The sequence below is a fragment of the Patella vulgata genome, chromosome 4 (genome assembly GCF_932274485.2).
Source record: "Patella vulgata chromosome 4, xgPatVulg1.2, whole genome shotgun sequence".
Lineage (NCBI taxonomy): Eukaryota > Metazoa > Mollusca > Gastropoda > Patellidae > Patella > Patella vulgata.
The window spans coordinates 80453719-80468934 of record NC_065882.2 but is presented as its reverse complement, the minus strand read 5'-3'; the positions used below and the strand labels follow the sequence as shown (position 1 = coordinate 80468934).

The window sequence follows — 15216 nt, the reverse complement described above, 5'->3', positions numbered from 1 at the left end:
ACGTTATTTATCTACCATAAGAAGTATTCTATGTGACATTACGGCTAATATTTGAAACGTTATTAACTAAAGAGCTGAACTACACGGGGCGTTAAACAATTACCAACAATCATATAAATGATTTCTCCCACAAGATGTCAGCGCCCTGTTACTCTGTCTGATGAAAGTCGATAACATTTCCTATAATCCATATTTTTTCGGTAGATTAATCCTGTAAAACGTAACAATGGCTGGCAGGGGACGTGGACGAGGAAAGACAATGTCTTTTAATGTTGAAATGTTAGGATTTGGTCGAGGCGAAACGTTACCAGCTCCAGTTCAACAACCGCGACCAATTTATCCGGTACGATTGCACTAGTAATTCGACCAAAAATAATGATGTTGTATAACAGGCATTGCCTGAGTAAAGCGAAGATGTGATTGTTGTTTCTCAAGTGATACAAATAATGTTAAATAATTTTGTTTTTCCAAATTGATTTAAATTTAGATTTAGATCAAAATTTTTAGAAAAAAAAAAGAACAAAAAAGTGAGAATTGATTAGATGCGTCATAGAATTATTTCATTGAGATGCATAATCTTGCTTTGGCGAGATTTGGTAAGTTGGCATGCGCATTGCCAGTTTTGCCCAGTGTATATCATGTTCCGATCTGAATTTTTTTTAAACCAACAGTCTGACAGTTTCAGTTATGCTTCTGTATTACCGGTACCGGAAAAGAGCTTTGCTCAAGCACTGCATTTGGCGCAATGCTTTAGAGGTTTGCTCAATATTAATACATGTAGGTTGTCTGTTAAAATTGGCGCTGTTGCGATTATACAGTAGAATCTCTGTTTCTTTCCAGCACTTTAAGTTATGTTCGATACCACCAGGGCTCACACTGTCGGTCGCCAAATTCGCAATTTGCGATAAAATTATGAAAGTGGCTATTAAATTTTGTTTTTGGCGATAAAGTTTTGGGGTACTGACGATTCTTTTTTAGAATTGGCGAAAAAAAATCCTTAAAATTCTAATCGTATTTATCCTTGATTAACCATAGCGGCATACTATAAATCAATTAACTTGCTGATAATCCCGAACGTGTAATGAGTAATACTAAACAATTGTCTAGGATTAATGGTTTCAACTGATTGTTAATTGCCGATAATAACAGGCGACCCTACTCCTTGTCACGTACAACCAGGAAATCGAAACCACGCCAGTTGACTCAATGACAGACTTTATGATACAGTGCACACGTGCTAACCATTCAGCCATCCAACCCCCCAACTAGTTTACACACATTAGATATATTGATCATATTTAAAGGACGATTACATGTATGTATACTCAAAGGTAGCACTAACTAATAAGGTGGCTTTACATACAGTATTTACAGCTCTGATTAACAGAATGTCCTTATTTCTATTTATAGCCTCAGATCTACAAACCAGTTGCTTTAAAAGAAGGAGAGGATTACGAATATATGTTGGCATTAAAACAAGAATTTCGTGGAGCAGCGAAGAAGTCACCATTTTATTTGAATTATTCAGAAAAGAAAAGAGACGTGGAAAGATATTCAGATAAATATCAATTAGCTCAACAAGAAAATGAACGAAAATGGATTCCAGGTATTTTTCTTATAAATCAAATTTTATATAATGTTTCTGAAGACAGACGTTGGTTGACGGAGCTACAGTTGCGAAGTGGGTAAGACGCTGGCTCGCTAGCCTGGAGATTGTGTGTTCGATGCCTGCACTCACAGAGTAAGTTCATCGAGATTTTCCGACGTGGTGTCTAGTCATTCCGATGAGACGAAAAACCAAGGTCCCGTTTATACATTGACATGCGCGTAAAAGATGCCTTGGCAGTTGAAATTCGATATAAGAGTAGGCCATAGTGCCGCAGCCCGGGCAAAATTTTCATCATAGCACACTGTATGGCGTATGCCCGTCTTCATTATACCAGTCGGAGCAGAACAGTAGGAAATTAAACCCCATTTCATTTCAGGTGTTGGTTGGATGACTGAATCATCTAATGCGTGCACTGTAGATCATAAGATTTGTTGTTGAGTCAAGTGATGTGGTTTCGGTTATCACGTGTATGTGACAAGGAGTATTGTCGCCTGTCCAACCTTGTGGGTTTTCCTCCTACTGCTTAAGATCCCTACATGCACCAGTATAGTTCAAAATTTCGTTTTACTTGTCTTTACTACAGTAGGATCCGGAAGAGTTGTTATATACATGTAAGCTACGTACTGGTTAATGTGAGGGATTAGCCAATGTTGCGGTCTGTTACGGCGAGTTCTTGGCGTACCGTGTACGGAACTGTGTCTGAGGTCATAGGATCAAAAGCTGTTCGTATGACCTCTGATGTGACCCAACACTACAACCCATCAGATCTTCATAGAGTTGGAACAGAGTGTCTGGCATATAGTGGTCTTTTACCTGGATAATTAAAAGAGTTTCATAACTGTTTGGGTCATTAAACGGCTAAAATTTAAATATTTTGAGCCGAAACTTTCAACTAAAATTTAAATATTTTGAGCTGAAACTTTCAAACAATGTAGATAGATTAAAACAAATGATCTTATATCATGTATTGTTTTTTATTTTTTCCAGATTGGAGAATGTTTCCTGCTGAACTGAAGCCAACAACCAGAAGAAAAACTAAATCAAATATTAAACCGAATCTAAAGAAAGCGAGAGTTACAGAAAGAGATAAGGAAGACATTGTTAAAAAATTAGAGGTAAGGCAATATGTGACTTCAACTGGAACATTTGTTCATTGTTTATTGAGGTTCGATCTGATGCCATGGATATCAAATTTATTGGTAGATAGTCTCTATCACTGTTAACATGACTTATTAACTAATGGACCTAGGCCATTTACTAATGATAAATAGATGTGCGTCAGTGTTAAATAGATGTATGACAGTGTTAAATAGATGAGCAACAGTGTTAAATAGACAGTATTAAATAGGACAGTGTTAAATAGACTCCCGTGTTGGCTGAGAAAGTTCGTGATTTTTCGACATGGTACCCCCTTGTCAGTGGTGCAGAACAGAGGGCCCAATAAGGGAAAATGTATAGTCGTTTGAATGGGACGCAAAACCAAGGTCCCAACCCAAGTACACATTGGCATGTACATGGAAGATCCCCTGGCATTTGAAATTTGATGTAAGAGTAGGCTGTAGCACTGCTGTCTGGAAAAATTTCCCTCATAGCACACTCTATGGCGTATGCCCGTCTTCATTAGTCCATTTGATGCAGAACAGTAGGACGTTAAACCCAGTCTCCCTCATAACACAAACTTTATCATATGTCCGTCTTCATTAGCCCAGTCTGTGTAGAACAGTAGAATGCTAAACCCTATTTCAATTCATATATTGATGTAAGGGGAATTAACCACATTTCATTTCATTTATTTCAGATTTTAGAGACAACTGACAGTAAGACTGAAGATAAAGATGAAGATGAAGATGAGAAAGATGGAGAGGAGAAGAAGAAGAAAGATGAGGATGGTGAAGATGTTGTTGATGAGGAGGAAGTAATTGATGATGAACAATTAGAAGAGGTAAAATGGGCATTGCTAATTTATAATTTGGCCATACTTAAAAAAACATTCTGGTCCACAGACAGTTCTTTAAAAAGTCTGTTGCACGAAGGTTTTTTTTTATTTTTAATTTTTATTTTGTCAAATAAGTACGCTATGTTTATGTGTAGTTTAATGGTCGAGTGGGAAACATTAAATAATATATTGATATTGCACGAGTGCATCAGCCTGAGTGCTATATCGATATATTACACAATGTCTGGCACAAGACCATTAAATAACTTAAAATACAGAAACTATCCAGCATGTGCATTTCAATGAAATACGAAATGCAGGTCCAGTATAAATAATGTACGCTTGTCACATTGCCCAAGTGACAATATTTCAAATATTGGTACACCAACGTCAAAGGATGACGTCACATCTGTATTTTAATTACAAGTATTAACTTACTTTGATTGTACATAGTATATATTTCTGTATGAGTATTGTGCTTGAAAACGACAAGAGAATCACTGTAGAAACGTAGCTCCAATTATATATACAGTAATTGTTTTCCATAGAAATTTGTATTTATTTTAATGTGTTCAATTACTAAATGCCGTTAGCACAGTGTTAACTTATTGTTGTACGATCTACGGATGTTGTAGTTCTAGTCGGAAAGCTGCTTCTGTCATCTTCAATGATTTCAGTCATTTATTCTCAGTACTAGATAAAAATCATCCCGGATCTGATTAAAACACATTTCATTTTTTTATAGTTCAAATTTTCGTTTTACTTGTCTTCACAATGAAATGGTCTGTTATGGTGAGTTCTTGGTGTGGGATGCACTGAGCTGTGAATAAATCACCAGAAACGTTAATGCAGGTTGATTAATCAATGCCTAACGTCATAGGGTCAAAAGCCGCTAGTATGACTCTGACACGACCTCCCACTACAACTGGTCCGATCTTCATGTAGTGTAGGCCATCGGAATTATAAAAAACAGAACGAAATATAGATCTGTATTTTAATCAGATCGGTTTACGATTGTCCAGTTACATTTATGGCTGTCAATTACATTTATCGAGAGAGAGAGAGAGAGAGAGAGAAATGGGGTTTAACGTCCACTCGACACAAACTAGGTCATTTCGGGACTAACATATGGTTTAATTTTATTTACATAATTCACTTGCGCGTAGGGGTCTTTAGCAGTGGGAGGAAACCGGAGGCCCCGGAGAAAACCCACGAGGTTGGACAGGCGACCCTACTCCTTGCCACGTACAACCGGGGATTCGAAACCACGCCAGTCGACTCAATGACAGACTTTATGATACAGCGCGCGCACGCTAACCATTCAGCCATCCAACCCCCACTAACATTTATCGAACTTGTGTACTTGATAACAGAGGCTTTTGAACTCTTCCCCAAAAATGTTTACTACATTTGTCTTGTTTATATTTATTGTCCAGGAGACAGATTATGGTCAAAGTTATTTTGATAATGGTGAGGGTTTCGGAGATGATGACGACGATGGTGATGAGGGTCCAGTTTACTGAAGATACAGTTCTGTGTCAGGGGAGATAATTACAAAATACGTAATTAGTCTGTACTCTGAATCCAGTAAATTGTCTCGGATAGGACTGAGATTTTACTTGAGTTTAAAAAAGAGAGATTCCGTCACCGAGTTACTGCAGATTACATGTTGAGTGAAGTACTTTGCGTGTTAAGATTCTTGATTATCAAAAATGTTGAATGGCTGGTTATCTTTTTCAAGTTGACTGTTCACAATTCACAGACCATGTTTCTTATTCCTATCGCAGCCAGAACTTGACAGATGGTTATGATCGTGAGCTATGATAATACTATTGTGAGAGATGAAAATACTCTTGTGAGCTTTGATAATATTATTGTGAGCTATGATAATACTATTGTGAGAGATGAAAATACTCTTGTGAGCTATAATATGATTGACAGCTATGGTAATACTATTGTGAGCTATGACTACCATACTATTGTGAGCTCTGATAATACTATTGTGAGCTATAATATGATTGAGAGCTATGGTAATACTATTGTGAGATATGACTACTATTGTGAGCTATGGTAATACTATGGTGAGCTATGACTACTATTGTGAGCTCTGATAATACTATTGTGAGCTATGGTAATACTATGGTGAGCTATGACTACTATTGTGAGCTCTGATAATACTATTGTGAGCTATAATATGATTAAGAGCTACGCTTGTGAGCTATGATAAAGGTTACCAATCTGAATAGGGTTACCGGTAATAACAATATTTGTTTCCAAGCTCCATTGTTGTTGATTTTGATATTATACATTTGTTATTTATTAAATATTTACAAATAATTGAGTCATCATTCTTTATTTACTTCACCTTTCATCTTATCAACTAAGACCTGGTGTAGATCAAATCTGTATGGCATAGGCCCATTTTCATTAACCCAGTTGGTGCAGAAAAGTAAGACATTAACCCGTTAAGCGTGGTGTTTTTAAAACGTTAACTACCCCCTATTGTGTACTATATTCTAAGAATAGGTTGGGGAAAATACCTCCAAGGCGTTATATTACACCCTACACACAGTGAGTAGCAGTTGTCCTGGACGCTATATAACGACCTACGCACTTAACGGGTTAAACCCAATTTCATTTTGACTAAGACCATAATCCATAGTCAGTACTGAGGGTTGGATGGCCGAATGGTTAACACATGCGCGTTGTATCATTAGGTCTGTCATTGAATCAACTGGCGTGGGTTTTCTCTGGTCTCCTCCCACTGCTAAAGATCCATATGTTAGTCCCAAAATGACATAGTTTGGGTTGAGTTAAGTTAAACCCTATTTTCTCTTCATAGTCAGTAGAATCTGTAACCTGCTTGTCTCTGTGGAGTAAAAGTAGTAACCTCCCTTTGCCTACTGTTTTGAAGCTGATTTTTCAATTGGTGTAACATGATTTTTGACTAAAACAATGGAAATTATGTGCTGTGGTCCAAATCTGCTAACTCTCTTTCCAACCTCATTGAGCTATCAGTTGACATGGTGTCCTTTAAAATAAGAAATGGGAGATGCTAATTGTAGGCCAGTCGGGGAGGTTCGGGAATTTCCAAAGTCCACAATGGCAGCTTTATATATACGAGTATTTTGGAGAATACTAACACTAACCCTTTTAAGAGGAGTAAAAGGTAAATTGGATCTTAGTTGTCTTCATTAGCCTGTTTGGTGCCATCCTCGATATCCCCAGTGGTCTCATTCCATTCCACTCCTGGAGCCACGGTGGCTAAGTGAGTAAGACGCCGGTTCAATAGTCAGGAGGTCGTGGGTTCGCTCCCTGTTTTGGTCGAGAAAATTCATGTAAAAGATTCCTTGACAGTTGGAATTTGATATAAGAGTACGCTGTAGCGCCACTGTCCGGGCAAATTTCCCTCATAGCACACTGTATGGCGTATGCCCATCTTCATTAGCCCAGTTGTAGCAGAAAAGTAGGGCGTTTAACCCCATTTCATTTCCATTCCACTTCACTAATCTCTGGGTTCATCCATGGGGAGACACGTATTCAAATTATCTGCCCTTGATGACTGTGCTACTTTTATTGACCGATCCAAAAAATTTGTTAAATACAAAGGAAATTGACAAAGGGAAGTAACTTATCTTGTTGCAGCAAACAAGCAGCCATATTTTTGTGAACATAAGCAAATAGACTAAGACTGGGCAAAAAATTTGAATACGTGAATACCCCATGGATGAACCCAGGGTCCAGGGTATAGTGGAGTAGAACGGAATGAGACCATTGGGGACACAGAGGATGGTTTGGTGCAGGAAAGTAGGACGTTAAAACTCCATTTTATGAAAAATCATGAAAGTTGTTCATAAAAGATATACCAAACAACTACAATATTTTAATTTTTTTATTTTAAGCTGCCTGGCCCAATATTTCACATAAAAAGTTCTTAAGAAAATTCTCATCACCTTGGTAATCACATGTTAGAGGATGATAAAATTAAAACAATGTTTGATGGAAATTAATGAAGGTGATACAATTAAAACAATGTTTGAATTTAATTAATGTAGATGATAAAATCAAAACAGTCACCATGGTGATCACATGTTAGAGAATGATATAATTAAAACAATCACCATGGTGATAACATGTTAGAGATGATAAAATTAAAACAATCACCATGGTGATCATATGTTAGAGGATGAAAAAATCAAAACAATCACCATGGTGATCACATGTTAGAGGATGATAAAATCAAAATAATCACCATGGTGATCATGTTAGAGATGATAAAATTTAAACAATCACCATGGTGATCACATGTTAGAGATGATAAAATTTAAACAATCACCATGGTGATCACATGTTAGAGATGATGGAATTAAAACAATGTTTGAAGGTAAATGGATCCGGAGATGATTATGTCACTTTTTACCCCAAAATCAAGAATTCATACTCAGGCAGGAAACAGATGCTAAAGATTATAAACTTAAATTTACAAAATCTAATTTAAACATTACTGATACAATTATCACAAACTTTCACAATCTGTATCAGTACTTTAACTTCTAACATTCTCATATTCAATTTAAAGTTATCAGTACCTGGATTGTGTTACCTGCTTCAATAATATCAACGGAAAATATCTGAGTTACTAGAAATAAATTAAAATCATTAAGGCCACACCAATTTAAATGTTAGTTCTTCGGGACCAATTATGAAAAGTCTACGAAATACATGATAAAGACAAGAAAACTCTTGTAAAAAGTAATTTTTATTCTATTTGGGTACTAAAGGCTACTTAAACTATTTATGAAAAGTCTGGTTCCTATTTCTTGAAAAAAAGCAAACAACTTTGCTTGGCTCCAAATTTTGAAAGTTTAAGGAAACAAAAAAAAAAACAAAAAACATATTGGCAGATAGCATTTACAGCCTATCACAATGCTAGGCATTAAAATCCAGAAAAACAAAAATCAAATTGGTTTGGCCTAATCTATTGATTATGACAGATATGAGTATTGCTTCTTGCTGCAAGACAAACCTCCGTGATGTTGACAACTGTTGACTTTTTATATTTTATAAACAACCACTAAACATATTTGAAGTGATGAAGAGATTTGTCCATGTCACCACTTCCATTACTATCTGCCGCACAAATTTGGAAGAGGGATCCCTGGTGTGCACAAGCTATAGCAGAAATAAAACGAAATGGGGTTTAATGTTCTACTGTTCTGCACCAAGTAACAATAGTAGAATAAAGTGAACAGTGTTTAGTAAATCACACGGACGTACATCTACACAAATAAACTAAACTAACAAATAAATAAATATAACAGATCAAGTTACTATTGAATGTCAAAACAAGAAAAATATATAATTGTAAACTTTCACTAACAAGAAATAAAATAATAAAATCTCAATATAACTACACAAACCTGGTTCATTTTCAGATAAAAGTAACAAAGCAGGGCTTTCACTTCAGAATATTGCCAGTCTGTCAATGTATGGCATATTTTGTTTACCAGTACCTTGGATTAACAAAACATTTTTTCCCAAAAATATCCCAATTTTTAGTATTATCCCAACTTTTAAATAGTAGAATATTGTGTATCAAGGATAAATTCTTTAAAATTTCACTGTCAGAGAGAAATTGAGTTTTATGTCCACTCAACACAAACTAGAACATTTTGGAACTAACATATGGTTCAATTTTATTTCAATAATTTGCTTGCATGTAGCAGTGGGATGAAACTGGAGGACCTGGAGAAAACCCAAAAGAATTGACAGGCGACCCTACTCCTTGTAATGTACAAGCAGGGAAAAAAAAACCACGTCACTTGACTAAATGACAGACCTTATGATTTTCACTGTCAGTCAAGAATGGCAAATATTACTGAAACAAGAGCCCTGTAAACAAACTATACCGGTAATTACAAATATGGTCCAAATAAAACAAAACATGAAACAAATCCACATCTCTGGGCTGAATCCACCTCATTACTTTATTCATTTCTTATAATAAACACTAAACAAATCATTATCTCCCTTTGTGGCATTTCATTAAAACTACTGATTGTCATTTGCATTTTTCGACCAACATATAATCTCTTGCAGCATAATCCAATCAAAAATGAACTCAAATTTATTATTTAACATTTAATAAAGAAAATAAAATCCAAGATAGAATTCAATTGGATAAAAAAAAGATGCCCACCAAAAGATTACCCAACACTTATAGGTGGCACTAGCATGTTCATATCATTTGCAGAGGAGATACTAAATTGTCAGTCCAGAACGTCCCGAATTGATAGACACGCGGAATTTAGTCCAGTCACAGTTCTATCGTTCCCGACAACAGATGTGGTCTGAGTAGACTCGTGACACAATTAAACACAACAAATAAATTTACGATCTCATAATTGATTAAAATACTTTCTTATGTTGTCACTATTTTTGAGATTGAGAGGATTCAATTCCGGAACGTCCAATTGAGTACCCCTAGTAAATACTGAACTAACTGATATTCCTTTTAGAGATTCGACTTTAACAACATTGTACTTGACAAAACAACATATGCAACCCTTTATCGTATGAAATAATGTTTGTGAGCCAGAAAACATGAAATCTTTTCTCTCTGTCTCAGGGCTTTTTTCTTTAAAATAAATAAAGCAATGATCTACAATTGATGTATGTCCTTGTCATTCACAGTGAATTGAGTGGTTTTGAAGATAATGTGGTGGTTTTGAACATGACATGGTTTTGAAGATGAAGTCATGACCAGTGAACACTACTGGTAGATAGAATGATTAATGAATGGATTTCAATGAAATTCAGACAAAATATACAAATTAATATAAATATATTTAAAATATTCACATCTTTTTCAGCATAAGTACTGATACAATAAAACAATTATGATGAATTTATGATATGAGAGTTTACAATGGTACAATTTTACCTTCAGCAATGTACAAAATTAAATAAGAAAATTATATTAAATAAAACAAAACAAACTTATGACTAGATATCTTTTGAGCAAATACTGATTCCTAATTTAATGCACCAATAGATTCTAAAAATAACAAAACACATACCTGTCATGCAAATAACAAATATATGTCCAATATTTTAGTATATCAAAGTTTACACAATGGACCTAATCTATTATAAAAAGATCACGATTTCTACAAAAGACACAAGGTTTCCATCATTATCGATTTGGAAATGTCCAGGTGTAACGCTATTAGTCTATGAAATAACTAACACCTTAGCATACATCTGTAAGAATGTCTAATTTAGAATTTTTCAGCAAAGATTATATATTCATATACTAAAATACAACACAAATTAGTAAAGATGTGTATTGTAAAAATTCAGCTATTAAAAATACCTTTGCCACAAAATAAAACCAGCAGAAAATTCACAAATATAAAATGGACCTTCTCCAATTTGTAATACTATTAATAGGTTAAACGAAATATTATATACAAATTAGATAGACTTTTATGAATGAATATCCCTGGCTTCACACGATTTGGTCATCCCTATGATCCCTGTTCAATATTATGAATTGTCCATCGTCCATCCATATTATGAATTGTCCATCCATATTTACGGACATGTGTAATACAATAATGTATAAATATCAATTTTGAACAAATACAAGTAGGCAGGATGTATTTAAGATGATTTCTTTTAAACTGGCAGGGTATAAACATCTTTATGATGCAGTTGAGCAGAAACAGAAAAATATCCAACAGATAAATGTATTAAGATGAAGTCCCTTTACAAAACTTTCCCCATAATATGTTCAGGCACAGTTTTGAAATTTGGTCTTCTGAAATGATCACCAATGAATCTGATTTAGTGATTACTCCCTTATAATGATCACATAACTGTTTATCACAACACTATGAAAACCCAGATTTTGTAGAAAATACTATAATCGATCCTAATGGGTAACCAAAACCACTTCTCTTCAAGGCTGAGAATTTGAACATAGTGGATTCACTGCGTTGGAAACTGAAGAATTTCAACAATGACCTGTTTTCCTCCTATCAATAACTGGTAATGAACCTGCTCCTTGTACAGTATTTCAAGCAAAAGACCCGTTTCATCATAATATTAACAGATAAAGTAGTTTCAGATATTTCTATTTCAGTCTGTAGATAAAGCGAATGGTGCAGAGACTGGTGTTGGAGATCTTGGATGATCTGCAACTGGAATTCTACTTTCTATTTTTAAACAATCGCCAACATTTTTACTACTAAACTGCATTTTCTTTTCAGTGTGTGCAAAATCTTTGCTTAATTCTTTTGTTTGTGCCACAGGAATCTCACTTCGAACATCTTTCCTACGACGATGGAGAATAGGTGATGTCATCTCTGTGCCAAAAGGAGCTGTTACTTTATAACTTGTAGGGGAGGGAGATGATGAATTTGGGGTCAATTGTGGGTCGGCTATAATGGGGCTCATTGGTCTGGAATTTGGACCTGAACGTCTGCTGCTGGGACTTGGGGAGCGATTTGATCGCCACGTACCGGGGTTACTAGATACCTTTATTGGTGATAAATTCCTTTTTCTCAGGTGACTGTCCAAAAACTTATTACTTGGTACTTGTGAACGGTCATGAGACAAAGCTGAATTATATGAAGCAATGTATTCCTCCAGTAGCTGTGTTTTAATTGGACTACGGGCTGAGCCGTGTGTCGATTGAGCAGGCGAGGTATCTTTAGAATCATGTTCTTGACTGTGGCTGTAACTATGACTATTATAACCATGGCCGTAGCGATTATGATCATGTCTGTCATCATAACTGTAGGAATGCAGAGGTGAAGTATTTCTGGATCTTTCTCGCTGCTGTGTATCACGCTGAGCCTCGACTATATAGCTACTGCGTTGAGGTTCTGTGTATCTCCTGCCCAAGACACGACGTTGACCATCACCCGAATTACTTGTCTCTGAAAGACGTCTAGATGGTCGTTCTGTTGGTCTTGCAACCATTGAGTATACTGTAGTGCTCTGATTAGCGTTGATCATATTGCGATTATACAACTGTCTTTCAAAACTGTCAGCTTCATTTACTCCTTGATTATCCCGATGCGACTCACGATTATTTTGGGTGGATCGTGTAAAACTGTCAGGAGAAGTTGGACTGACTGGTTGTCGGAATGGTGGTCGATCTTTTACATCTGGTGAGGCACCAGTATTTTGTGATTCCAATCTCTGTATTAAAAATATACCTTTTTTCAAAATCAAGTAAATAAAAATGGAAGGGAATGGAGTTTAATGTCTCTCTTCAGGATTAAGTTGGGAGCCACGTTGGCTAGGCAGGTAAGACGTTGGCTCTCTAACCTGGAGGTCGGGTGTTCGATCCCTTCTTTGGATCGAGAAAGTTCATCCCGATTTTCTGGTGTAGTTCCCCCTTGACAGTGGTACAGAACAGAGGGCCTGGCAAGGGACAACGTATAATCCTTCGGATGGCACGAAAGCCTAGGACCGTGTACACAATGGTGTGCACATAAAAGATCCCTTGGCAGTTGGAATTCGATATAAGAGTAGGCCATAGTGCCGCTGTCCGGGCAAAATTCCTCTCATAGCACACTGTATGACGTATGCCCATCTCCATTAGCCCAGCCAGGATTAGAACATAGATTAAGACAGTCAATCAAGGCAGATTAAGTAGTGGATCAATTATGCTAGATGTTTAGCATGTTCAAGGGTTGATCACTTAAATACGACTATTGCGATTAATAATAATTATACCATCAGTACAGTCAATATTTCTGAATATTCACCATATTGTGACATCCGATTGGGTATATTCCCTGTCGAACGTTTGCCAAATTGCGTAGGACATGTTCAACGTATTTGGGGGAAACAGCATCCATAGTCTCTTCAACACAATACTTTTGAGATATGTCCAATTCTATTTCAAACTGGGGACGAGAATTTTGCATAGGGGGTTTAGCCTTTTATGGGCACACTGATATGCACCGAACTGACCTCTGGCTTTTTGTTAGTACCTGACGGACAACTAGGCACATTTTACAGGTCAGCCTCACATGCACCACCCGGAAGGTCTTGGACATTTTTAAGTCCCAAACCTGACCAGTGTTGATCAGTGATAGAGAAAAGTAGATAGTGTCTGGCTTAAATTAACGCAAGTATCAGGTGAAGGTCTCGGGTTTGCTCCCGGTGTTGGCCGAGAAAGTTCCTCTGGGTTTTCCCCTCATCAGTGATGCAGATGGAGGACCTGACAAGGAACAGTGTCTAATCGTTCAGATGGGATGAAAAACCCAAGGTCCTGCGTACACTTAGCCACGCACATCAAAGTCGATATTTTAGCCCGTTTCGTTAAAAACTCACCTTTAAAGCAAGTCTTCGTTTAAACTCCCATTTAGCTTTTTCTGCTGCTACCCATTCTGGTACATCAGGTATAGCGGTTGCCAGGGTAAACTTTGATATTAATAACAGATGCTGGAAAATACAACAAAATAACAGTCCATAAATTTTAAAGGAGATACTCAATTGAACGTTCTGGAATGGAATTCTCTCAAGCCCGAAAATAGTGACAATCTAGTGGAGAGAGGGATTTGGGACTGTAACTCATGCACTGTCTAAATAACAACATACCTCAATCAAGCAGGACAGCTGAAACATATTTGTTCTCTTTAATTATATCATAATTCTACTCACACCACCCACTCAACACAAACATGGTTCAATTTTATTTCAACAACAATAACCTGTAAACATTACTTACCTCTACAACAACAATAACCTGTAAGGATTGCCTACCTCTACAACAACAATAACCTGTAAGGATTGTCTACCTCTATATCAACAATAACCTGTAAGGATTGTCTACCTCTATATCAACAATAACCTGTAAGGATTGCTTACCTCTACAACAACAATGATCAATATTGTAGACGCTACAGAGAGACTGGGAATTAATCTGGGTAATAAACCTGATGTTCCTACTAGAGCACAGTTCACTATTACAGCTATAACACCCATTATTTCCATGACATCCTATAATAACAAATAATAGTTATAACACCCATTATTTCCATGACATCCTATAATAAACAAATAATAGTTATAACACCCATTATTTCCATGACATCCTATAATAACAAATAATAGTTATAACACCCATTATTTCCATGACATCCTTTAATAAACAAATAATAGTTATAACACCCATTATTTCCATGACATCCTTTAATAAACAAATAATAATTACAACTACCATTAATTCCATGACATCCTATTATAAACAAAAAATAATTATAACACCCATTAATTCCATGACATCCTATATTAAACAAATAATAATCATAACACCCATTAATTCCATGACATCCTATTATAAACAAATAATAATCATAACACCCATTAATTCCATGACATCCTATTATAAACAAATAATAATTATAACACCAATTAATTCCATTACATCCTATAATAAACAAATAATAATTAAAACACCCATTAATTCCATTACATCCCTTAATATACAATAATAATTACAACACCCATTAATTCCATTACATCCTATAATATACAAATAATTTATATAACATTTAAGGCCTAAATAAAGACCTGCAATAGGCAGAATTATCTCTTGCATAATGTATGTTTAATAACACAACAGATTTATACAGGTATCAATTACTAG

The 15216-nt window shown here is 35.9% G+C and overlaps 2 protein-coding genes across 4 annotated transcripts in view; one reads left to right on the top strand and one right to left on the bottom strand.

The window, feature by feature from the left end:
* The first annotated feature begins 133 nt into the window (after positions 1-133).
* LOC126817121 (DNA-directed RNA polymerase III subunit RPC7-like) lies at positions 134-5882 on the top strand. Its single transcript, XM_050543941.2, has 5 exons — positions 134-343; positions 1411-1606; positions 2597-2724; positions 3408-3551; positions 4982-5882. Exons 1-5 carry the CDS (start codon positions 227-229, stop codon positions 5066-5068), a joined length of 672 nt encoding a protein of 223 aa, XP_050399898.1. The 5' UTR covers positions 134-226; the 3' UTR covers positions 5069-5882.
* A 1541-nt stretch (positions 5883-7423) lies between these two features.
* Positions 7424-15216, bottom strand: part of LOC126818114 (anoctamin-8) — a 54872-nt gene continuing 47079 nt past the window's right edge. For all 3 annotated transcript variants that reach the window (XM_056100142.1, XM_056100141.1, XM_056100143.1), the window contains 3 exons: positions 14436-14567; positions 13899-14009; positions 7424-12755 (listed from right to left, as the gene is read on the bottom strand). In XM_056100142.1, the coding sequence (XP_055956117.1) occupies positions 11688-12755; positions 13899-14009; positions 14436-14567 (1311 nt within the window). In that variant the 3' untranslated portion in view covers positions 7424-11687. The remainder of the gene's footprint in view (positions 12756-13898; positions 14010-14435; positions 14568-15216) is intronic.

Coding starts and splice junctions, on each gene's coding strand:
- LOC126817121 (XM_050543941.2), top strand. CDS start 227: ATGGCTGGCAGGGGACGTGGACGAGGAAAGACAATGTCTTTTAATGTT. Junction 1,607..2,596: donor TGAACGAAAATGGATTCCAG/GTATTTTTCTTA, acceptor TATTTTTTCCAG/ATTGGAGAATGTTTCCTGCT. Junction 2,725..3,407: donor ACATTGTTAAAAAATTAGAG/GTAAGGCAATAT, acceptor CATTTATTTCAG/ATTTTAGAGACAACTGACAG.